The sequence below is a fragment of the Leptonychotes weddellii genome, chromosome 15 (assembly GCF_054177405.1).
Source record: "Leptonychotes weddellii isolate Sample4059 chromosome 15, ASM5417740v2, whole genome shotgun sequence".
In the NCBI taxonomy this organism is placed as follows: domain Eukaryota; kingdom Metazoa; phylum Chordata; class Mammalia; order Carnivora; family Phocidae; genus Leptonychotes; species Leptonychotes weddellii.
Window position 1 is genome coordinate 4,884,474 of NC_138383.1, and position 22,323 is coordinate 4,906,796.

A 22,323-nucleotide genomic window follows, 5' to 3' on the forward strand; every position below is an offset into this window, starting at 1 on the left:
AGGTCAGCCTGGCTTGGCGCAGCCTGGAATGGATCAGCGTGGTTTGGTGCCACCTGGTGCAGGTCAGCCTGGCTTGGCGCAGCCTGGAATGGATCAGCGTGGTTTGGTGCCACCTGGTGTAGGTCAGCCTGGTTTGGCACAGCCTGGAATGGATCAGCGTGGTTTGGTCCAGCCTGGAATGGATCAACGTGGTTCGGGCCAACGTGGTGCAGCTCAACCTGGTTTGGTCCAACCTGGTGCAGGTCAGCCTGGTTTGGTTCTATCTTCTACAGGTCAGCCTGGTTTGGTTCTATCTTCTACAGGTCAGCCTGGTTTGGTGCAGCCTGGAATGGATCATCGTGGCTTGGGTCAACGTGTTGTAGCCCAGCCTGGTTTGGCCCAACCTGGTGCAGGTCAGCGTGGTTTGGCCCAACCTAGAATGGACCAGCGTGGGTTGGTACAACCTGATGCAGGTCAGCCTGGTTTGTTTCAGCCTGGCATAGGTCAGTCTGCTTTTGTCCAACCTGGTGCAGATCAGCGTGGTTTGGGGCAAGTAGATCAGCGTGGTTTGATACAAGCTGGCACAGATCCACATGGCTTTTTTCAACCTGGTGCATATCCTCCTGGTTTGGTACAGCCTGGTGCATATCTGCCTGGGTTAGTACAGCCTGGTGCCTATCCACGTGGTTTGGTCCAACCTGGTGCCTATCCACAAGGTTTGGTGCAATCTAGTGCCTATCCACGTGGTTCGGTTCCACCTGGTGCCTATCCTCGAGGTTTGGTCCAGCCTGGTACATATCCAGAAGGTTTCCTGCAGCCTAGTACTGATCAGCGTGGTTTGGTTCAACATGGAATAGATCAGCATGGCTTGAGGCAACCTGGTACAGAAGGAGGCTTGATACCACCAGGCACAGAGCTTCGTGGCCTTCCAACATTCCACCCTGAGTTTCCAAAATTTTTCTCACATCCCTATCAGCATGGTGTAATACCTCCTGGCAGCTATCAACATGATCAGGTGTCACCACTCCTAGCCAATCAAGGTTTGGCATCACCAGGTATTGGCCAAGAGGGTTTATCAGAAACTTACCAGCAAGGTTTGTTACATCGTGGCACAGACCAGCATGGCCTAACACCATTAAGCACCCGTGTGGGATCTGTACAGCGAGATCGACAGCATTTGGTATCACCTGGCCCAGATCAGCAAGGCCAGGGACAAGCAGGTACAGACCAGCGTGACCGTGCATACTCTATCCCAGAATCTCGTGACCTATTGTATCCCGGCCCTCACGGCCCAGGCATTCTGGGGGTAGATCCGTACGTCCAGATAGGTTTGGATCCAAAACAAATATATGCCTCGGACCAACCTGGAATTTCTGTCTGGACTACTCCAAGCCAAGCAGCCGCCTTTGCCAGGAGCATGGACTCTCTTAACCATCTCTACCGAGTCTCATCAGAAAAGAGTGATTTCCAGAGCGAAAGACATGATTCACTGGATAAATTGGCTCCGAGCTTCCCCATGGCAGTGGAAACATTTCGTCTGATGGGAGAGCTCATTGGCCTCTATGTAGAGCTCAAGGAGAACATGAAAGAGCTGGATGAGGAGCAGGAGGGCCAGACCGACTTGGAGAAGATCCAGCACCTGCTCGGGCTCATGGGTGGGTTCCACTGGTGCGGAGGAGGGACCACTGTCTGTGTATTCAGCATCCCCTGCCCTCATCTGGTGGCTGGGCTTCTTCCTGAGTCACTGCAAATAGCATGTCCCTTCTTAGCCTTTCTGGGCTCTACCTTAGCCTTTGGGGTCCAAAAGATAGACTTAAACCAGTCGGAGCGAAGCAGTCTCAGGAGAGGAGTGAGGCGGTTCCAGTGCCCTGGCAGACTCTGTGGACAGCAGCTGAGGACGGTGGGCGGGGAGGGAGGATGCCGAAGAATTCAACTTCACCTTGGTCCATGCACAGCTGTGGGCCCAGAGAATAATTAAGATTTGAGAGATGGGTGGAAAGTGTGGGTCAGTAGTCCCAAAGCCCTTTAGGATAGTAAGCACTGGGTGGATTTTTTAGAGGGTAAGGATACCCCTCTTTCCTTTCTTCCCATCCTCCCCCCTTCCCCAGTCACCAGGAAAAGCAGAAGTGAGGTGTCCTGCTGCTCGCTGGGGTAGCTTCCCTGTGGGGGCTGGGAATGGGGATTGGGAGCCTGCTGGAGATCTAACCCTTCTGACTAATAAGGCCTCCACTTTTCACAGTCAAAAAGAGTATACCCGCTGACCTGCAGGAACAGCTGAAGACCTTGAAGTCCTTGACCAAAGAAGTTTGGCAGGAAAAAGCAAAAGTAAGTAAGGGAGGGTCCGCCCACTTTGCCTTTGAGTGCCAGTAATCTGATCACTTTCCATTTGTATTTTGATGGATCACAGGATCCTTGCAGGACATTATTATCTCATTGGATCTTTACAAACCCGTCAGGTAGGAAATGCACCTCAGGTATCATCATGTTCATTTCCTGATCTCAAACCTGATGCTCAAAGCCCTTAAGATCTGGCTGAGCCAACAAGGAGGCCAGTGGTCCTTTCGTTACATGGGGGGCCATTTCCAACAGATCCCACTGGTACTGAGGCAGCCTTGGAGCCAAGTTTGTGGGACTGTCTGGGGCCGGTGGCCATGGAAGGGGTTACTGGGTCTTTGTTCTCTTAAAGCCAGCTGTCCACGGGATGGACGGATGGACGGACAGGTGGATGGATGGATGGATGTCCAGAAGGGACACACTGACAGATGGTTTTTGTTAGAGGCTTAGATTAGGACGAGGACTCGGGAGAGGGGCTTGCTCGAGCTGCGGACACATATGCAGAAGGCAAAGAACTCAAGCCTACCTGACCTTCCTCTTCATTGGGTTTGTAGATGGACAGGATACAGAGAATCCTGGAGGGCACCGGAGAGCAAGAAATAGGAAAAGAAATGAAGAATGGCCAGCTGAGCTTGCAGCTGGGAATCCTCAGGTAAAATGCCCCTGCTGAGGGCAGCTTGTGTCCGGGCATCTCATCTCCCCAGCCGAGGAGGTAATGGCAGCCTTCGGTTCACTCACAGTCTGAACTGGCCCCTGTCTTTGACCCAGGTTGTGTCTGCCTTTCAGGGTGTCCGTTTGTAGTTCAAGTTGCTGGTGGAAGTTTCCGAGGTTCTCAAAACAGTTCAGCACCAGGGCTTGGGAGGAAAACAGCTACCAGTCTCTGTCCCCAGTTGGAGGCTGGAGGAGAACACTTGCCAGAGCCCCCTCAGAGCCCTCTCTTTGTGGTGCCAGGTCGCACCCCCTAGAAACCTCTCAGGCCAGCACGGGGGTCCCCACTTCCCAGACAAGCAGCACCCGGGACTCCCTAGACAGAGCCTGCTGCAGGGAGGGCCCGAGAGCCGTGGTGTGCATCTTCTTTCTGTCCCTGATGGGACTGGTGGGCCTGGGCCCTGGGGTGGGTGGCGGGGCCAGGCTGTCTCTTTCTGCACATCTCTCAGAGTTACCGTGGCTGACATTGAGAAGGAACTGGCCGAGCTGAGGGAGAGCCAAGAGCGGGGCAAGGTCAGCATGGAACATTCAGTCTCCGAAGCCTCCCTCTACCTGCAGGACCAGGTGAGACCAGAGCTCTTCTCAGAGTGAGCTATGGATGGTGGGACTACTAGACTCTTAGCTGACATACAATTTGCAAATATTTTTGCCCATCCTGTGGGTTGTCTTTCCACTCTCTTGTTAGTGTCTGCCTTTAAGATTTATTTATTTCAGAGAGAGAGAGAGCACAAGTGGGGGAAGGAGCAGAGGGAGAGGGACAAGCAGACTCCGTGCCATGTGTGAAACCTGACGTGGGGCTCAATCCCACGACCCTGAGATCATAACCTGAGGTGAAATCAAGAATCGGACACTTAACTGACTGAGCCACCCAGGCACCCCGATAGTGTCTGCCTTTAAATCTTGAGTGATGCTTCGTCGTCGGTCATCCCAGAATGTTCCCATTGAAGAGCTTCTGGACCAGGAACAGCCCTCTGAGTGCTTGCAGAGGATAGGATAGGAAAAGCCACTCGGTCAAGGGGACTCATGTCAGGAGCCCCCTCAGCGATAGAGGCCCCATTCTGGGCCACTCCCACGTTTGCCAGGACACTGGCATGTACCATTTCTTTCTTTCTTTTTTATTTATTTGAGAGAGAGAGAGAGAGCACAAGCTGGGGGGAGGAGGAGTAGAGGGAGAGGGAGAAGAAGACTCCCTGCCGAGCAGGGAGCCCGACGCGGGACTTGATCCCAGGACCCTGAGATCACAACCTGAGCCAAAGGCAGATGCTCAACCAACTGAGCCACCCAGGCGTCCCTGGCATGTACCATTTCTTGACCCCAAGCCAATTGTCCAGTGTGGGGCTTGAGGAGCAGAAGATTTGTGTGTCCACAGCTTCCGTCTAAGCTTAGCAACCTCCAGGGTTTCCGGGGGCCACACTCGGAGAGAAGCCACGCCCCGCTGGGCAGGCCCAGGCTCCCGCCACAGCCTCTTCGAGGCACTGGCCCCCACTCTCCCAGATCTCCCACCGTCTTAGCTTCCTACTTCAGAATACACTGCTGCTTTCCCATGCTGCTTCTCGTCCCGGAACATCCTTGTCACCCCCACTTACCCAGCGGGCTCCTACTGGTCCTTCACAACTCCACTAAAATGTCCATAGTTTGGGGAGGCAACTTCCTCTCTTCTAGAGAGAATTAATCCGTCCTTTTTATCCCACGGACCCTCTGACATGCTCTTACGGACTCTTCAGAAGAGTGTAGGCTCTTCCGGGTGCAGAGCAAGGGTCTCACGAACTCAGGCAGTAGGGCACTTGGTTGAAAGTGCCTTGGTGTGCGGGGGCTGGAAAAGGCAGGAACTCCTGGGCCAAGGGGGCCGTCTGGCCGGGGCCACTCCTTCTCTGTCTTTCCGTGTCTGTTTCTGTGTGTCCCTGTGCCTCTGTGTCCCTGTCCTTATCCATTTCTCTCCAATACCTCCACATCTCCCTCCCACCGTGCTCCCAGCCCGCTCTCCCTTCTCTCACACATGGCCCACAGGGGCTGCCTAGGCCCCGCGCTGTCACACACTTCCAAGAGAGGGGGTTCGGTTGGTCCAGGCCCTCTCTGAGCCCGGCTAGAGGTCCCACAGCTGTGGGACCAGCTGCCCGAGAACCGGGTGCCAACCCGGGCGGGACCAGTCATGTGGTGACACACGGGGACTGTGGGACACAGAAGAGGACAAGAGAGCCAGTGCAAGCCATCTGCTCTTGCCCAGACCGAGAGAGGCCCCCACGACAGAAGTAGCACCCATCCCGCTGATTTCTTGTTACTGACATGCAGGGTGGGGACAGAGCCTGTGTGAGCCCACCCCTCCCGTCCCCAGGGCCCCAAGCTGCGTCTGGGTGTCGTCAGGCTCCCCTAAGTGTTTGTGGACTAACGGACATCACCACTCGAGGGTTTAGCTAGAGGAGATGTGTCCTCACGCTGAATCAGTGAGCTGGCTGGAGAAAGGTCCAGAAGCCTCCATCCTGTAGGGGTTTTATTCAGCATCAAGGCTACACTCGCTGAGAACTCTGTTCACTATTTAACAGACGGGCACTGGGCGCCACATTCTGTGAGGCACTGGGGGTGCAGCGACTGCCCGAATCACGCGGGCGCTGACAGCGTGGACAGAACGTGGCCATGCCTCGCTCACTGCCCTGCACCTGCCTTCTTGCCCGCACCCAGCTTGACAAGCTCAGGACGGTCATCGAGAGCATGCTGGCCTCGTCTTCCACCCTGCTGTCCATGAGCATGGCTCCTCACAAGACCCTGTCAACCCTGGAACCTGGCCAGATTGACCCTGAGGCCACCTGCCCCGCCTGCAGCCTGGACCTGAGCCATCAGGTCAGCATTCTGGTGCAGCGCTACGAGCAGCTCCAGGACATGGTCAACAATCTGGCAGCCTCCCGGCCTTCCAAGAAAGCCAAGCTCCAGAGCCAGGTGACTGCCACTGGCCCCCCTCCCGGCGTGGCCACCCATGCCCCACAGTGGGGAGCCACAGCCCAGTGGCCCACAGAGTGGGGAGCGGCTGATAGAGCTTTAACTGGCCTAAGGGCCAGTTTTCCATAGTGGAGCCCTTTACTGACCCCACAGGAGTCCCTGGGCCTTGCACTAGGTCACAGCGAGGACAGCAGCCGAGCTGGCTCTGGGGACAAGAGACCTGGCTCCGTGGGGGTGGGACGGCACAGCTGGCTGAGGGGTGGAGCCGTGCACTCATGTGCCTCGGGGGACACCGGCAGAGCTTTAGGGTTCATTGACTCCCCTTCACACCAGTCTTCCAGGCCCCTTCTTGATTCCCCACCAAAGGGCAGGCTTGCCGGTGGGGACAGGGAGAGTCACAAGTCCCTGAGTCCTGCCTCTTGGATCCTGGAGTTCAGATCCAGCCCAGGGCAGGTGGGGAGACTGTAGCCCACATCCCAGCTCTCAGGAGCCACAGGGCAGCTCACCACTCTGGAGCCTTTACTGGTCACCCCCAGCGGCAGACCAGTTCCCCCAAGGCTAGACCATGGGGCGGTGGGGGACTGAGGCTCACATCCTGTTGGGTGGACACACAGAAAGAGCAGAGAGCCGCCCCACTATCGGGGGGAAATTGTGGAGAGCCAGAATGGGGTCCAAAGTTGGCCTACCTGCTGGGTGACTTTTTTTTTTTTAATTTATTTGAGTGAGAGAGAGTGAGAGTACATGAGCAGGGGAGCAGCAGAGGGAGAAGGAGAAGCAGGGAGCCCAAAGTGGCACTCGATCCCAGGACCCCGAGATCATGACCCGAGCTGAAGGCAGACGCTTCACTGACCGAGCCACCCAGGCGCCTCTGGGTGATGTTTTAAGGGCTGATCAATCAGGGCAGCAATACTGCCCAGTGGCCCCAGGGAGCCTGCCTTTGTGCCACCTGCCACAGGATGAAGAGCTGCTGGGCCATGTCCAGAGCGCCATCCTGCAGGTACAGGGCGACTGTGAGAAGCTCAATATCACCACCAGCAACCTCATCGAAGACCATCGGCAGAAGCAGAAGGCCATTGACGTGAGGGGCCCGCAGGGCTGCCGGGGCGGGGGCGAGGCCGTTCCCGTCCTGGCTCCTCATTCTCTGCTCCCTCGCCTCCCAGGTACTGTACCAGGGTCTAGAGAAGCTCGAGAAGGAAAAGGCCAACAGGGAACACCTGGAGATGGAGATTGACGTGGTAAGGGCCAGGCCCGGAAGAGCCACCTTGCGTCCCACAAGTTCTCAGCGGTCATTCTTTGAAAGGCCAGGAATGAAGAGAAGCCCAGAGGGGGAGCTCAGCATCCAGGCTTGACGCTTCAGGGCAATGGGGCCCCTCCATGGCTCTCTCCCATGTGGGGGGCCCCTCCTCTCTTTCCGGGCAGAAAGCTGATAAGAGCGCCCTGGCGGCCAAAGTGAGCCGTGTCCAGTTTGATGCCACCACGGAGCAGCTGAACCACATGATGCAGGAGCTGGTGGCTAAGATGAGCGGGCAGGAGCAGGACTGGCAGAAGATCCTGGACAAGCTCCTGGTGGAGATGGACAGCAAGGTGAGGGCAGAGGGCAGCTCCTGTCTGGATGCTGCAGATGGCTCCCCCACCCCCGCCTGGCTTTCCCAGCGCTCACTGGTCACTGCCCCACCTACCCCACCCCCCGCAGCTGGACCGCCTGGAGCTGGACCCCGTGAAGCAGTTGCTGGAAGATCGCTGGAAGTCCTTGCGGCAGCAGCTCAAAGAGCGCTCTCCACTCTACCAGGCAGACGAGGCGGCGGCCATGCGGAGGTGGGGCACGGACGACAGCGGGGGCTGGGGGGGGTCCCCAGATGAACAGCTCTGGGGGAATGGCTGATCCCACTGGACCATCCCACAGCTGCCGTGACAGAATTTGAGAGCTTGAAAAGCTCTTCCAGCTTAGGCCGGTTCCTTAGGGCGGAGAAAGGGCGGGGAGAGAGGCTAAGGCTCTCTGGCACGGCTGTGCTCCGCGGGGCCGCCGTGCTGGGGACGGGCCCACAGTCCCCAGAGCTGAGCCTGCCCCTCGGGGGCTGGTCCACGGCAGGCTGGAATCCCAGGGTTTCCATTATTGGCCGCCAGAGGGCCCCCGAGGTTTACACAGGGCGTCCATCAGGGGCCCTTTGAAACCCTGCTGGCTTTGGGTTAGGACAGGTGGGCGCCCCAAAGCTGGCATGCCGAGGAGCTAGTGTGTTCCCAGGGAACTGGGACCAGATCTGCCTCTGTGGCTCGGGGCCTGCCACCCTGGTGAGCCGAGCTTCCGGCCCACCTGGCCTGCAGAGGGGCCGTGGCCTTCTGTGTCCTCCGTCTCTCCCATTCCCGACCCTCTGGGCAGGGCACTCACCATCTGTGTGTATCCCACTCCTCACAGGCAGCTCTTGGCACATTTCCACTGCCTCTCTTGTGACCGTCCCTTGGAGACAGCTGTGACTGGACAGTGAGTGCCCACACCTGGCCAACCCCAGCTGGTGGCGGTCATGGGGGCGGGCCCAGGAGGGCTGTAGATCCTCCATTCCCTACCTGCCTCCAGCTCTTGTCCTTCCTCGTCTCCTCTCCCCTGGGTCCATTCCTGTGTGCCTGACCGCTTGCTAGCCCTCCGTCCTTCCCTCCGCCTCACCCTGGACCGGAAGCCTCCTCAGGCACGTAGACTGTGGAGTCCTGGATTTGGGAAGGGGATTTCTCACTCCCCAACCCTCCTCTTCTCTCTGTCCCTGCCCAGATTTATCCCTGTGACTCCTGTGGGCCCAGCCCTGCCTGGGCACCGTTCCCTCCGCCCCTACACTATCTTTGAGCTGGAGCAGGTCCGGCGGCAGAGCCGCAAGTACGGGGCAGTGGGCTTCCCGGGCAGGGCTTCACAGGCCAGATGGGGGCAGAGGCTGGAGGGCGAGTGTGGGGGGCTCCTCCTCCTGGCTGGACAGTGGGGGGCACGGAGTGATTTCTGGGCTAGCCCCCCAGTTCTTCCCCGGAAGAGGAAGAATGGAGACCTACTTAGTAATCCCCTGCCTTTGAGTCCCTACTGGTGGTCCCGGTGGGACATTGCCAAGGGTGCTGGCTGTCTGGGGTAGCTCCTCTTTTTTTTTTTTTTTTTTTTTTTGGGAGAAGGTGGGGAAGTATTGCACACTCCCTTGGGCTCCTGCCCCCCTCCCCGCTGCATTTCCATCTCCCAAGGATGGGGGTTCGGCAGTAAGGATGGTTTCAAACTGCACTTTGGAGCCCTCGGGGTTCCAGGGAGGCAAGGCTAAGTGTGCAGGGCTTCTCCCCATTTCAGCTTCTGCCCTGCCCCATCCGTGGTCCCTCGGAGTGCTATGGGAAGGGCTCCTGCCCACACAGGGTCCTGCTTAAAAAGGCGCAGATAAAGGGGTGGAGTGGGCCAGGGTCTGAGTGTGGGCTCAAGATGGTGTGGCCCCCTTACCCCGCCGTCTGCCTGCGCCCCACAGCCTAAAGCTGGGCAGTACTGCCTTCCCTCGGGGCGAGTTGGCGCATATAGAGCGGAGCGTGGGGCGCCTGCGCACCATGCACTCCAAGATGCTGATGGACATTGAGAAGGTGCAGATCCACTTTGGAGGCTCGGTCAAGGCCAGCAGCCAGATGATCCGGGAGCTGCTGCAGGCACAGTGCCTGAGCTCCCCCTGCTACAAACGGTAGGACCACACAGACTGGGCCGCTGGCCGCGGGGCTCAGCTTCTGCGCACCCACAGCCCTGAGAATGTCTCATCCACCGCTGGGGAAAGCCCTGCCAAGGAGGGGTGGCAGGGCAGGGGGTAGAAAGAGGGTATTAGAGGTCTTCAGGGTGGCCCAGCAGTGGGGTTGCTCGGCTCACCCATTCCCTTGCTCCTGCCCTGGTTCCCGGAGACCCCCGACACAGCGGTCCCACCTCTGGCCGGCTGGCCCCCACCATAGGTGGGTCGCAGGTGACACCTCCTCCCGGTGACTCTGCTGTCCCCATCACAGGGTGCCGGACACCGCCGACTACACGTACTCGAGCGTACCCCGGCGCTGTGGGGGCAGCCACACCCTCACCTACCCCTACCGCCGCACGCGCCTGCAGCACCTGTCCCAGGGCCTGTACCCCCCCGAGGAGGTCCAGATCGCCATGAAGGTTGGGGGTGCTGCCTGGGAGTGAAGAGAGAGGGCCCTGACATGACCCCACGTTCTCAAGTCGTTCTGGAAAAACCACCTAAGTCACCAGAAGGGCGGATGACCAGCCCTCTGCCCGGAGGCTGTTTCTGAAAGCCTCTGGTTCTTAGGCTTTGTTGGGAAGAATGCCATCCTGGCCACCTGCCATCCTGGCCACCATCTAGCACTACCATCCCCACCATGGGCCCTCTCTTCACCCTGGCGCTGCCAGAGCCCTGGGGGAGGGTTCTGAGCACCGTTTGGTTCTGGGAGTCAGGAGAGGACGTCACTCGGTGCCCCCCAGCCCTCATGGAGGAAGGACTGGGGGGCACGCTCTAGGTGCCACATGGTAATGGATGTCCCCCTCCACCCCCACAGCATGATGAGGTGGATATCTTGGGCCTGGATGGACATATTTACAAGGGACGGATGGATACAAGGCTGCCAGGCATCCTGACCAAAGACAGTGAGTGTCCCGGGGGCCCAGAGGCTCCTTGCTCGAGTCCCCCGGGGGTCTGTCCAGTTCCTGGAAGGCCGTGGGGCCCCTGGATCCTGGGTGCCTTCTTCCTCCGCTACCTCCCTGATTGCAAACGTCCTGAAAGCCCCAGGTCAGTGTTTGCAGGTCGGAGGCAGCCGTCCACTCTCAGCCAATGAGCCGGGACGTCATGGCCGCATCTTTCTTGTCAGCCTTCCTCCTCGTGCTGCCTCACTGGCTTGCCTGCCTCAGCCTCTGTTCCCAGTACCACCGGGGCCGAGTTCTGCCCCTCCTTCAAAACTCAAAATGCCCCTCCTCAGCCCCCCACCACTTGGAGAATTTCCCACCACCCTGGTGCCCACCTCCAGCGAGCCAGACCGCACTGTTTATCACTCCCCACCTGCTCTTAGAGCACTGTGTGCACCTGTCTAGCCGCCTGCCCTCCTGAACTGTGAGCCCAGGTCAGAGCCCGCCCAGCAGCAGGCACAGGGCTCCTGGGTGTAGGTCCCCAGAGCATAACTGAGTGGGTGGGGGGGTGGATGGACGCACGGACATGGGAACGAATGGAGTGCTTAGAAGGCGCATATCCATCAGTGCAGACGGGGAAGGACCCCGGCTGAGGCTGGCTGTGACCGGTGGCCCTGCAGCCCTCTCCCCATCCCACGGGTCCCCACAGAGCTCTCACTCGGCGTCTCGGAACTGACCCCCCCCTTCGCTGTCCCCCGCCAGCCTCCGTCTCCGGGATGACCAAGCACAAGGCCAAGCAGTCGCAGCCCCACGTGCACAGGCAGCAGTCCCTGAGCGACAACGGCCAGCTGCCCTCGCGGCCTCAGAGTGCTCGGATGCTGGCGGGCAACAGTCCAGGTAGCTTCCCTTCGGCTGGAGCAGCCTTCCAGGTGGCCTCCCCACTGCCCCAGGGCCTCTCCTGCTTGCCCCGCCGGCCCCCTTTCCTGTCCCTGATGGTCTGTGCCCTCATTTCCCCGAGAGAGGAAGTGCGTAGGAGCCGAGAGATGGGATGGGAGGGAGAAGAGAGAAAGTCCATCTTTACTGAGTTCCTGTTATGTGCCAGGGCTGTGCTGTCCGATGTCCCAGAAGAGGGAACAGGGGCAGGGTTGCAGCCCAAGGCTCCGGCTCCAGACCCGAGTCCTGCCCCGGCTCACAGGGGCTCACTCTGCTGAAGCTGGTGCTCAGCTCTGGGCGGCAGCTGGTGGGCACCCCTCAGGCCGACCTTGTCTGGGGAGGAGCTTCTCCTCACCCCCAGGCCTGGAAGGCCCCCTGAGTCCCCATTCTCCCCTGAGGGGCTAAATCCTGCCTGAAAGTCTGGGCGCTAAGGGTCCCCCAGGGTCCAGCCACACTTGGGGGCCAGAGAAGGACACAGGCCTGGAGCCACGAGGCCGGACCACCTTCAAGTGACTCTGAGCAAGTCTCCCCCCATCTCCAGACCTGTTTCCTCATCTGCCCATAAAGGGGTGCTGGATTGGTGCTACTCAGAGTCGGGGCGCCCAAGAAAGGGGATCTAACGAAAGGGGCTGACCTTCTTCCTATACAAAGTTACGTTCTCCCAACACTTTGCAGATGCCTGCAGGAGGTTCAAGGGCCGCCCCCCCTTCCCCCACCCCTGTTAAAGGCCCAGCCCTAGATGCCCTTTACCACCCATTCCAGTTCCAGCGCTCAGTGAGTGCCTGGAGGAAGCGGAAACAGAAGTGATAGCCCTGGTCGTGGCACCTCGCCTTTAGTTTAATCCTCACACCAACATTAAGAGGTAGGGACCACTGTGAGCATCACTTACAGCTGAGAAAATGGAGGCACAGAGAGGTTAAGGTACTTGCCCAAGGTCAGACAGCTAGGAAGCAGCGGGAGTGGGATTCAGACCTAAGCTGTCTGCCTCCGGAACCTATGGTGGTCACAACGTGTGGCAGGTGACTCAGTGGCGGACGGGCCGGGACAGACGACTCGGTGGCGGACAGAGTGCGGTGCGGGGCTGTGACTGCGTTCTTGGGGGCACTTAGCTTCCTCCTTCTTGGCACTCCACTGTCTACTCCGAGAGCACCTAAAATGTTAGGGGAGCAGGAGAGGGAGAGAGGGCAGGCTTAGGAACAATTCCTGCATATCTGTTGGTGTGAACAGTGCCTCAACAGCCCCTGCATTACTAGAGGAAACATCACTTAAGAGGCAGGCTCTCTTGGCCACCGACGGAGGGCTTGATTATTTTTAACTCCCAGAGATTAGCAAGGAGCGCTGCTCAGGAGCTCCCGTGCGGGCTTGCACTGCCCACCACAGCCCTGCGGGGGCCCCCTCTCCAGCATTCTGCCCGCCCCCCAACCGGCCTGCCCTTCGTGCAAGCTGGGGAGGGCCTGGCAGGCTGCGCTGGGTGTGGGGAGTGGGACAGAGCCACCTCAGCCCCCATGTCTCACAGCTCCTCCTCGTCCGCGGAAAGACAGACCCTTGTCCTCCGAGGGGCACCTGGCCCAGCCCAACGCGGCCCACCCGCCCAGCCCCAGCGAGATGGAGATGCAGATGGACTTGCCTCCCGGGGAGGGGCTCGAAGAGCCCACCCGGGGACCGCGGTCCACCACTGCTCATTGACCAAAGTTATTAATAAATGTGTGGGAAGAAGCTTGGGGGCAGCGACGCTTCAGTGGGCTTGTCTCAGGAAGATGGAGTGGAAGGGGAGGGACCCAGCCCGGGGTCCAGGTGGCCGGCCTTCAGTTATTGGACAGGTCGGACTTACAGCCTGAGAATGAGACCATGACCCGCCCCGCCAACAGATGAAGCTACCCTCCAAGGGTGCGGGGGCTTCAGGAGAAGCTGCAGAGGCCGGACCCCAGACCCGGGGGCTGGCGGGCCGCAGTAGGACCCACTCTCACCCCCGTCAGCTCTCTCCTGACCTCAGCGGGACCCCGAGGCTGCTGCCTTCCCGTCTGGGGAGGCTGGGGAGTTCGGGAGAGGTTGGGGTTCGTGGTGTCCGTGCACCAGCCGTGCCGTGCAGCCAAGGTGAGGGTGGCAGCGCCCGGCTCCTGGCACCACGTCCCGGGGGAGCAGGGCCCCCGGGCACCTGGGAAGTTTTCGGTCTGCTGCCTCTGCAGCTTACCCTTGAGCAGCTGCTACAGAGGCAGAGGGGCTGCCTGGCCTAGGCTGGTTCCCTGCTCCGCTCACCCCTCCCCAGAAAGAGCAGAAGGGTGTCAGGAGGGGGTTTGCCAGGTGACTGCCATTTGCCCAGCAGCCTCCAGGCCTAGCCTTTGTCCTGCCCCAGCCCGCTGGGCTCCACTAGCCCCAAACAGGCACGAGGGTTCAATGCTACCCTGAGTCCTTTGTGCTAAGGGTCTTGGCAGGTTTGAGGGGACAGAGGAGCGAGGGGCGGGGACTGGGCTCAGCAGGTGCAGCAACTGTAAGAGACGAGCCCCCAGGTCCCACTGGAGCCCTGGGGACAAGGGAGAACTGCCCTCCCCCTGAGGCCTCTGAAGTCACAGAAGCAGCTTTCCTGTCTTCAGGTCTGTCCTCATGGGGGGCCCCCACCCCCAGTCCCCATCACCCCGACATGGGAAGGGGATGTCTCACACAAGAGGCCTGCTTTAAGGTGTGAGTGGATGGGGTGACAAATGACAAAAGGAAAGTGTGGCAGGAAACTGCCCAGAAAAGGGTTTCTCCCCAGGCCCGTGTGGGCAAAGGAGGGTGGGGTTGGCTGGGGGTGTCATGGGGTAGGGCAGGTGCTCCCTATGGGGTGTGGGGGGGCTTTCCCCTACTTTCCCCATGGGCTGAGACCCCATCCATCTTCATGCAATGATCTAATGCTCTGGCTAGACAAGAGGAGGGGAGCAGCTTGAACCTGGGGGCCCGGGTCGGCAGGCCTCACAACAGGCCCCCTTTCCTCTCGGAGCAGGGGGCGGGGCCCGCTCCAGCCCCTCTGCTCCCGCTCGGGCTCCTATTTCTCACCTTGCCTGAGAGATGTCAGAAGGTTGCCAGCTCAGTGTCCCTGGCCTAGAATCCAAACTCACCAGCTTGGCAGGGAGGGGCAGAAGCAGGCCATCCCAGCCCTCCACACCCAGACCTCCCCCGCGCAGGCAAGGACACGGAGGGGAGGACATTCCCCAAGCAGCGCAGGCCAACCCCCATCCTCGCACCTGGGCCAGGCCGCCCACCCTCCCCAGGCTGTGGTCCCAGCGTGGCCGCCCACATGCCCTGCAGGGACTTCCCCTTGCAGCCCCGGAAAGCACAGGTGGGCTGGCTGAGGGGTGAGGCCGGGAGGAGGCCCAGGGGTTTCCAACCAGGAAACAAAACTGAAACGACTAACCCATCCTCAAAGTAAACCATCCCATGCAGAGGGGCTGAGGGCAGCTGTGGGCAGGTTCTGCTTGGCTCTGCAGGGGCCGCTGGGCGGGCGGGCTGGCTGGAGGAGGTGGCCTGGCCTACTACGCAGGGCCCTTCTCAGGTGTCACTCCCACTTTGGGTATGAACCTCCAGCCCCTGCAGCCCCAATCTACAGCACGGTCGATTACAGGGCTCTGGCCCCCCGAGGGAGAAAACAAGCCCCCCCAACACACACATGTTGAAGGGGTCTTGGGGGGCAGGGGGGTGCAAGGTAGCATCCCTCCTCCCCAGCATGAGGCTGAAGAAATTCCAACCCTGGGGCCAGCCACCCACTCCTCCAGCCCCACCTCACCACCAGCACTGCCGGATCATTTGTGCGAAGGCCCCACTGGGCCAGGAATCCCCAACACTGCTTCTGTTCCAATGGCTGGAGGCTGTGGGGAAGGTGGGAAGGGAGAGGAAGCCAGTCCCTTGGGGGACCCACCCTGTCTCTGTGGATCCGGGACAGCCCTGGTTGACCTCTGGGGGATGGCCGCTCAACATGCACTCAGGGCCAGGCTCCCCCAAGAGGCTGAAGATAGGAATAGAAGGGGTGGGCCCAGCGGGAAGATGCCTGGGGGGCCTGAGCTGGGGGTGGGGGGGGGTGCTGCCAGGGGCCACAAGTGGAGGAGTAGCTCCCCCTACCACAGACAAGGCTTTAGGGCCAAGCGCCAGCCTGTGGCAGGCCACACTGCAAGGGCCAAGAAGGGGAGACGGTCACGGAAACCAGTCAGGCCCAGGCCCCACTCTCCCTCCCATACTCAACTGGACCCAGCCGGTCCCATCAACCCCCTGGTCTGGACACCCCTTCTCCGAATATCCAGACCAGCCACATGGCACCGAAGCCCCACCCCCCAATCACAGCACACCAGGAGCCCCACCCCCCCTTCCCAAGGAGAGCCTGGTTTCCTACCAAGGCAAATAAAGGCACCGCAAACTAGGGAAGTTAGAAAAGTCTCTTTTAAGTTTTTAAATTAAAATTTCACCCTGGTGAGATGATTGATCTGGGAAGTAAATCCAAGGCAAGCTCTCCACTCTGTCGGGTGGGACACACAGTGGGAGAGACAGGGTGGCCGAGGAGGATCAGGACCCCTGCTAGGCAGAGCCTGAGTCTCTGGCCCAAGCCGGCTCTTTAGTTCTGCACAAGCCCCGCACATCTGGCTGGCGACGGGTGACACCAGAAGAGACCCGGAGCTGCAGGGCCCCTGAGGAGCCAGCCACGGAAGTCCTGCGGTTAGGGAGAGCTCGGATGGCAAGGGGCCTCCACACCTTCGGCCGACGGGCGCTTCAGGGAGCCCCTGCTGTGGAACTCCTTGAGTGGATCCACGGTGGTCCTCGATTCCCGAAGGCGTGACCTCCAGGAGGCAGCTAGCAGACCCCTCATGACTGCAGGATCACCCCACCTGGCTTCCAAGCACCTGCCCTGGGACGAGGGGTGGAGGGAAGGGGTGCTGGCCCAAGGGGACGCTCTGGCCCTTCCCTGCCGACCCCAACACCTCGGTCAGCCAGCCCCATTCTCACATACATTAGTTATATTTATATTTTCATATATATTATAGTTATATATTAAAAAGAGAAAAAAACTTGTCTGAAGAGAAACTCCTGAAGGACCCAAGTGGCTCAGGAAGTTTACTATCCCCCCCCCAAACCCACAAAAATTATTTTATAAAATCTTCCAGTGCGATCTTCAGGAAACCCCCACCCGCCCCGGCTCCCCCCACCCCGGCCCTCCTGTGTCCCCACGGCCCTGGACTGCCCCCCCCGCCCCAGCTCCAGCCCAGCGCCCGGCAGCATCCAGTCTCATCTCTGGCCATCCATGGCAGCCATGGCTTTCTGCTGGGCGCCACCCTGCTGCGCTCCGGGGGGCCACGTGGGCTGTGGGTGGTGGAGGTGGTGGAAGCTGTGGGCCGTGGGGGAGGAGGGCGGGATCCAGGCGGCCTGGTGGCTGGGTGGGGACGAGGCCCAGAAGGGGCCGAAGCTTGCAGGGGGGGAGCAGGCCACGGCCGTCATGGGACTATTGCTGCCCTGCAAGCCCTCGGAGGCACGAAGCTTGGAGAACATGGCCAGTGCGTCGGGGAAGTTGGGCGGTGTGGCAGGTGTGTTGCTTGGGGTGCACATCTGCTGGGAGAGAACACAGGTGTCGGGAAGGTTATGGGCACGCGCCACCCAACTCTGAGCCCTGCCCAGTGGACCCCAACAGAGCCTACGGCGGGGCTCACCCAGGCCGGCCCCTCCTCCATTCCCCTTTTCCAGTCCACGGGCGGCTTCCACAGAACAGAAGCACCCTTCTCGCCCTGAGCCGATACAAACAATAAAGACCAACCCCGACAATTTTTATCAAAACCAAAGAGTGTTTCCTGAATGCCGGGCAGGGACGCCCCCGAGGAGTGTCCGCAGCAAAGGGTTAATTCCAACCAGAAGCCAGGCTGCCCGATTCAAGTGAGGACAAGAGAGCAGCCCGGGACACCAGTGCTTAGCGCCTCAGCCTGGGTAAGAAACCAGCTGGCGCCCTCAATAATCCGCCCTCAGATGTTCTGAGGTTGTCGGTCAAAGGAAGGCAGCCAGACCCAGGGTCTCCCTCCGCTGCTCAGCGAGGAGAAGAGAAGCCGCACCTTCCCGGCGTCTGGGCTCACTCCACACTCTCAGCACCAGCGGGCAGACCTTGGAGGCTCTGTCTCATGATCTCAGTTGTCACAGTGCCCGGGCACAGATGAGGAAACTGAGGCCCGGAGCTCAAGTCCACGGACCGCAACACACCCGCTGCAGGCTACAGGCTGCGAAAGATGGGATTCCTGGGCTCGGATTCCCAGGGCGGTGAGGGGGCCTCCGAGGCCCCAGCCCTTCAATCTCTAGCCAACCCTGACTCGTCTGTGCTTCACGCCTGGGCTCCCCGAGGACAAAAACCAGGGATTTGGGTTTTCTGTGTCCCCAGCGTCTCCTCCATGATGCGTTGGCGGGATGCTGGCAGAGTCTCAGCCTGTTCAGTCCCCTCAGCCCTCCTCCTGGGGGTACTTACAAACACCCCAACATCTGCTGTTTTCTGCCACTACCCTGGGAGGGAAACTCCCCAAACCCTCCAGTATCCCCCACCCTTTCTGATCAGGGACCCCAGCTGGGAAGGGCAAGGACTGGGGTAGGCGCTGTACTGTGACTGGCGCCCCCCCCACCCCCAGCAGCATGGTGGGGCCGGGGGGTGCCACTCAGAAGTCTCTCCCAGGACCCTGGGGAAGAGGCAGCGGAGAGCAAGGCCTACACAAAGCCCGTTCTGACCTCACAGCAGCTTCTCCCTTTCCCAGGAAGCCAGGGAGTCCTTCTTTGAATTTCTCCTAATTTTAGCAACACCAGCCCCTCCCCCCAGGCACGGGGCTGGGGGAGCAAGATTCTAGGGCTCTTCACCTCGCAGAGGGAGCTTTTCACAGCTCTGCAGTCAAAGCCCAGCCAGAAATGGGGAGGGAGGCGCATCTGTCCTGTTAACTGGGCCAGCACCCTATCAGCAGCCAGGGAGCTCCAACCATTGTCTTCCTCAGGGGCGGCCACGGGAGACCCAGCAGGCCTGGCCCCACCCAGACCACTTCCCTCCTCCCTCCACTATTCCCCGCCCCCCACCCCAGGGCTGACTTCTCGGCAGCAGGAAACAATGAATGGGGGGTTGGGGGGAGAGGCCAATTGCATCACAGCATCGTGACTTCCCCAGTTGACCAAGCCAGTGAAGCCGGTCTCAAGAACCACCCTGCCGCAGAGAACGGCCTGGCTCGCCTGGACCAGGGGCCTCCTGTGCCCACCTGGCTGTGTGAGCTCAGGCAAGTTCCTTAACCTCTCCGAGGTTCGCCCTACTTCGGTAAAAGCAGGGGTTTGGACCAGATGTTTGCAAAGCCCCTCTAGCTCTTTGCTTCTAACAACTATGGACGGAGCCCACTGCACCCTGCTTCCAATCTAGTGCCTCACTCCTCAGTGCCCCTCAATTCAACCCGGAGCCCCCCCTGTCTGGGGGTGCCCTGGGGTCACTTCTGGAATTGCTATTATGCCATCACTGTTGTCTTGCTTTTATTTAACTTTTTCCTTTGTCTCTCTCAAAAAATTACAGACTCCCTGAGGGCAGGAATGGCATTCTCCACTGTGCTGATGAAGTACTCAATACGCGCTGTATTGCTGTATTGATGGATACACCGATTATAATGTCTGTTACAAAACCGGCCTTGAGGGAAGCTTTAAGAGATTATAATCCCTGGGCGCCTGGCTGGCTCAGTTGGAAGAGCATGCGACTCTTGATCGTGAGTTCCAAACCCCATGTGGGGTATAGAGATTACTTAAATAAATTAAAAAAAAAAAAAAAAAAAGATTATAACCCCTTGGGATTTGCAGAGAAAGAACAACGAGGTCTAAAGGGGCCGGGAGTCCCCGCTCTCCCGGGTCAGCCTCCCTATTCACAGCATCGCAGAATGGCTGTGCTGGAAGCCCCTGGGCTTTTTCGAATGGCCACAAGCTGGTGGAGCAAACCTCAAGGCTCTTTTGAGAGATAGGAGGCAGGGTGCTCCCAGGCTCTGCTGCAAGGTGGGAGCCAGAGCTTTCCCATGGTCAAGTGCAGGGGAGGGTCTCCTGGAGATGACCCCTCTTGGTTTACAAGGAACCTGGCCTTAGCTGCCACAGCCCTGCAGCTCCCCCAATTCTCCCACTGTGTTCCAATACGTTTTTTGTCTTTTGATTTATACACAGCATGAGCCATTCCAAGCGGAAAGCCGGTTAAAAGGTCAAGATAGACCCTTCTACTTGTCAAAGGACAACTAGATGAAAACAAGCAACTAGATGAAAACAGGGCACCAAGGACAAGACACAGCAGAGGAACCATCTCAGCTCCTCCAGGAAAGGCAGCAGCTCTGAGAAGGGAGCCACGGGTAAGGACACCAAGTGTTAAAAATGCCAAAAATGCACTCTGAAAGCCACAACAGATCTCCTGGGGAATAATGTTTTACAATCCCTATGGTGGAGCCCAGTCCCTCCTCCCCCAGCAGAGCTAATAGGTAACTAGGGGGGTGGGGTGGGGAGGGGAGGGGAAGGCATTCAAGCTTCTAAAGTGAAAGCGATGTCCTGTGCCCCCGGAAAGCAGAACACCCCACTGGCCAGGAGGGCAAAGGCTCAGGCCGAGGGGGCCAGCTTGGGAAAGAGAAGAAAGCAAATCCAGACCCGAACCGCTCTGTTTCCTGTACTTTCTGTGTCTTCACATACTGAAATTAAATGCAAATTCTTGTCCTTATCTTGTCAAAATCCCTCCATCCTCCACACTCAGGGCATGTCCCTTTTCCAACAACAGGAAAGAGAGAACATACCTCTCTGGGTAGAGCCTCGCTCCCTGAGCCAGGGTGGATTTATCCCTTTCCTGTTCCCTGCAGAGCTGGCTTGTTTGGATGCGGGACTACCACTCCGACAGCAAGACGGGGCTCCCGGTAAACACAGACACCCCAGCTTCCGGCGCCCTCGGGCCCTTCACTCGGGCTCCCAGTTCCCCCAGGCTGAGTAGTTATTATCCGAGCCCCCTCCCCACGCCCCGCCACCCGCTACTGCCCGGCCACCCCGCCCTCCTGCCCGCTTGCCCCGGGGAGCGCGCCCGGCCCAGGCCTGAGGTCGAGGGTACGGCAGCCCGGGAGGCCGGGCCACGAAGTTGGGCGAGCCGGCGGCCCCGGGAGCCGCTCTTTCCTGGAAGACATTTTGGCTCTTTGTTTACATCGCGGCGCGGCGCTTCCCGGCAACATGGCTGTCACCGCCGGCGACTGACAGCGGCCCCCCGGCCCGCGCCCTCGGCCTCCGGTGGGCTGCGGGCCGGGGAGGACGCCCCAGCTCCCCGCCCGCCGGCGCCCGGACCCACTTACCATCTGGTGGTGGTGGTGGCTGTTGGGAATGTTGGTTTCTTGGAAAAACGTGCTCAGGGCGGTCTGCGGACAAACACAGCGGCAGGGCGGCGGTTAACGGGGCCCGGGCCGGGCCGGGAAGCCCCCCCACCCCCAACCACCGCCCGGCCGGCGCGGCCCCGCGAGCAGGGCTGCTCCGCGGTGTCCCCTCGGACAGCCCGGCCCGGCCCGCGGGGCGCCAGGGGGCGTCCCCGGGCCGCGCGCCGGTGTGTGTGTGTGAGGGGGTGCCGCCGGCAGGGCCCTCCGCGCCGCCCCCGGCCCCGGGCCCGCGCCCCACGCGAGACCGCGCGGCCGCCGATCGCCTGGCCGGGCGACATAAATAGAGCTCCCCGTCCCCGGCGGCGCGCCGCCGGCCGCCCCCGCGCCTCCCGCACACCCCCCCCCCGGGCCTCAGCCCGCGCGCACCTCGAACTGCCAGTGGGCCGCCTGCAGCAGCTGCTTCGCCTGGTCGGCCGCGCAGCCCGCGGCCAGCACGAACTGGTTGATCATGACCTGGTGCCGCAGCTCGTCCATGTTCACCGACATGGCTCCGGCCGCCGCGCGATCCCGGCTCGGCGGCCGCGGGAGGCCGGCCGCCCTCGGCTCGCGCTCGCCGCCGCCCGCCCGCGGCCTCCGGACCCTCGCCGCACGCCGCACGCCGCCCGCCCGGCGAGTGTCCCGGTCCGGCTCCCGCGGCCGCCGACACCACAAACAACGGCGCGGGGCGGGGCCGGTGTCCAACGTTCGGGGGCCGCGAGTCTCCGCCGCTGATTGGCCCGCGCCGCTCGGCCTGCGCCCGACTCTGGTGCGGACGTTCGATTCGAATCCTGCGGCCTGCGGCCCGCACTGTTTCTCTTTTCGCCCGGTCGCGCCCATTGGCGGAGGTCGGCGCCGTGGGGCTGCCCGGCATTGGTCGGCCGCTGTGTTTTGGCCCGTCCGGGCTCCTGGTTGGCCACGGCCGGGAGTTTGGGGCGGAGCCGCGCGCGCTGATTGGCCTCCCGTGGGCCCGTTTGAACTCAACTTGAAAACCTTGAGTGTCTGCTGATTGGCCGAGGGCCCTGTGTTTGCTGTTGTAGGCTTGGGGGTGGTGCGGCCAAGTTCATTCATTACTTCATTGAAACTGAACATGCTCAGCTGGAAAAGCAAGACAGAGTGGCTTTGACTCATTTCCTCTGAAAGATGTGGTCATCTCGAGACACAGAATGATCAAAATAGAAAACAGACAGAGGCTTTGCAGTTGCTCAAGTCCCAAAATTGTTTATTTTTTTAAGACTTTCAAGCAGCTCTACTTTTTTTTTTTTAGCCTTTTATTGAAATATAAGGTACCCGCTTTCTGCCTCCTTTCAGTCACTATCCTCCCCAAAGGCCGAACAGTCTCTTCCTGGTTTTTAGACCAAAAACTTTGCTCTCTGAAGATGTAAACCAATGTTAACATACACTAAGCATAGTTGCAAAAGGGAAAAGTTAGTGACTTTTTCAGTCATTAATATCCCAAGCCGGGAAGTTTTC

The 22,323-nt window shown here is 59.9% G+C and overlaps 2 protein-coding genes across 3 annotated transcripts in view; one reads left to right on the forward strand and one right to left on the reverse strand.

Moving 5' to 3' along the window:
- Positions 1-14,239, forward strand: part of QRICH2 (glutamine rich 2) — a 34,094-nt gene extending 19,855 nt beyond the window's left edge. Inside the window, exons 6-21 of the mRNA XM_081804435.1 lie at positions 303-1,634; positions 2,219-2,304; positions 2,868-2,965; positions 3,471-3,585; positions 5,698-5,952; positions 6,908-7,030; positions 7,113-7,187; positions 7,372-7,536; positions 7,646-7,767; positions 8,366-8,431; positions 8,714-8,815; positions 9,432-9,635; positions 9,946-10,093; positions 10,489-10,576; positions 11,315-11,449; positions 13,002-14,239. Of these exons, the coding sequence (XP_081660561.1) occupies positions 303-1,634; positions 2,219-2,304; positions 2,868-2,965; positions 3,471-3,585; positions 5,698-5,952; positions 6,908-7,030; positions 7,113-7,187; positions 7,372-7,536; positions 7,646-7,767; positions 8,366-8,431; positions 8,714-8,815; positions 9,432-9,635; positions 9,946-10,093; positions 10,489-10,576; positions 11,315-11,449; positions 13,002-13,171 (3,284 nt within the window). The 3' untranslated portion in view covers positions 13,172-14,239. The remainder of the gene's footprint in view (positions 1-302; positions 1,635-2,218; positions 2,305-2,867; positions 2,966-3,470; positions 3,586-5,697; positions 5,953-6,907; positions 7,031-7,112; positions 7,188-7,371; positions 7,537-7,645; positions 7,768-8,365; positions 8,432-8,713; positions 8,816-9,431; positions 9,636-9,945; positions 10,094-10,488; positions 10,577-11,314; positions 11,450-13,001) is intronic.
- A 1,631-nt stretch (positions 14,240-15,870) lies between these two features.
- On the reverse strand, positions 15,871-21,632 carry UBALD2 (UBA like domain containing 2). Of its 2 annotated transcripts, none has more exons than XM_081804437.1 (3): positions 21,241-21,632; positions 20,797-20,859; positions 15,871-17,053 (listed from the first exon to the last, which is right to left on the reverse strand). In XM_081804437.1, the coding sequence occupies exons 1-3, from the start codon at positions 21,358-21,360 to the stop codon at positions 16,733-16,735; spliced, it is 504 nt and encodes a 167-aa protein (XP_081660563.1). In that variant the 5' UTR covers positions 21,361-21,632; the 3' UTR covers positions 15,871-16,732. The 2 variants fall into 2 exon arrangements, with proteins under 2 accessions (XP_081660563.1, XP_081660564.1); XM_081804438.1 differs by having other exon boundaries at positions 15,871-17,050; positions 21,241-21,625.
- Positions 21,633-22,323: the final 691 nt, after the last annotated feature.

What these genes read in the sequence shown, in the direction of transcription:
- UBALD2 (XM_081804437.1), bottom strand. Translation starts at nt 21,360, where the DNA reads ATGTCGGTGAACATGGACGAGCTGCGGCACCAGGTCATGATCAACCAG. An exon ending in CGGCCCACTGGCAGTTCGAG is followed by an intron (nt 20,860 to 21,240) that starts GTGCGCGCGGGC and finishes GTTTGTCCGCAG; the next exon opens with ACCGCCCTGAGCACGTTTTT. An exon ending in GCCACCACCACCACCAGATG is followed by an intron (nt 17,054 to 20,796) that starts GTAAGTGGGTCC and finishes GTTCTCTCCCAG; the next exon opens with CAGATGTGCACCCCAAGCAA.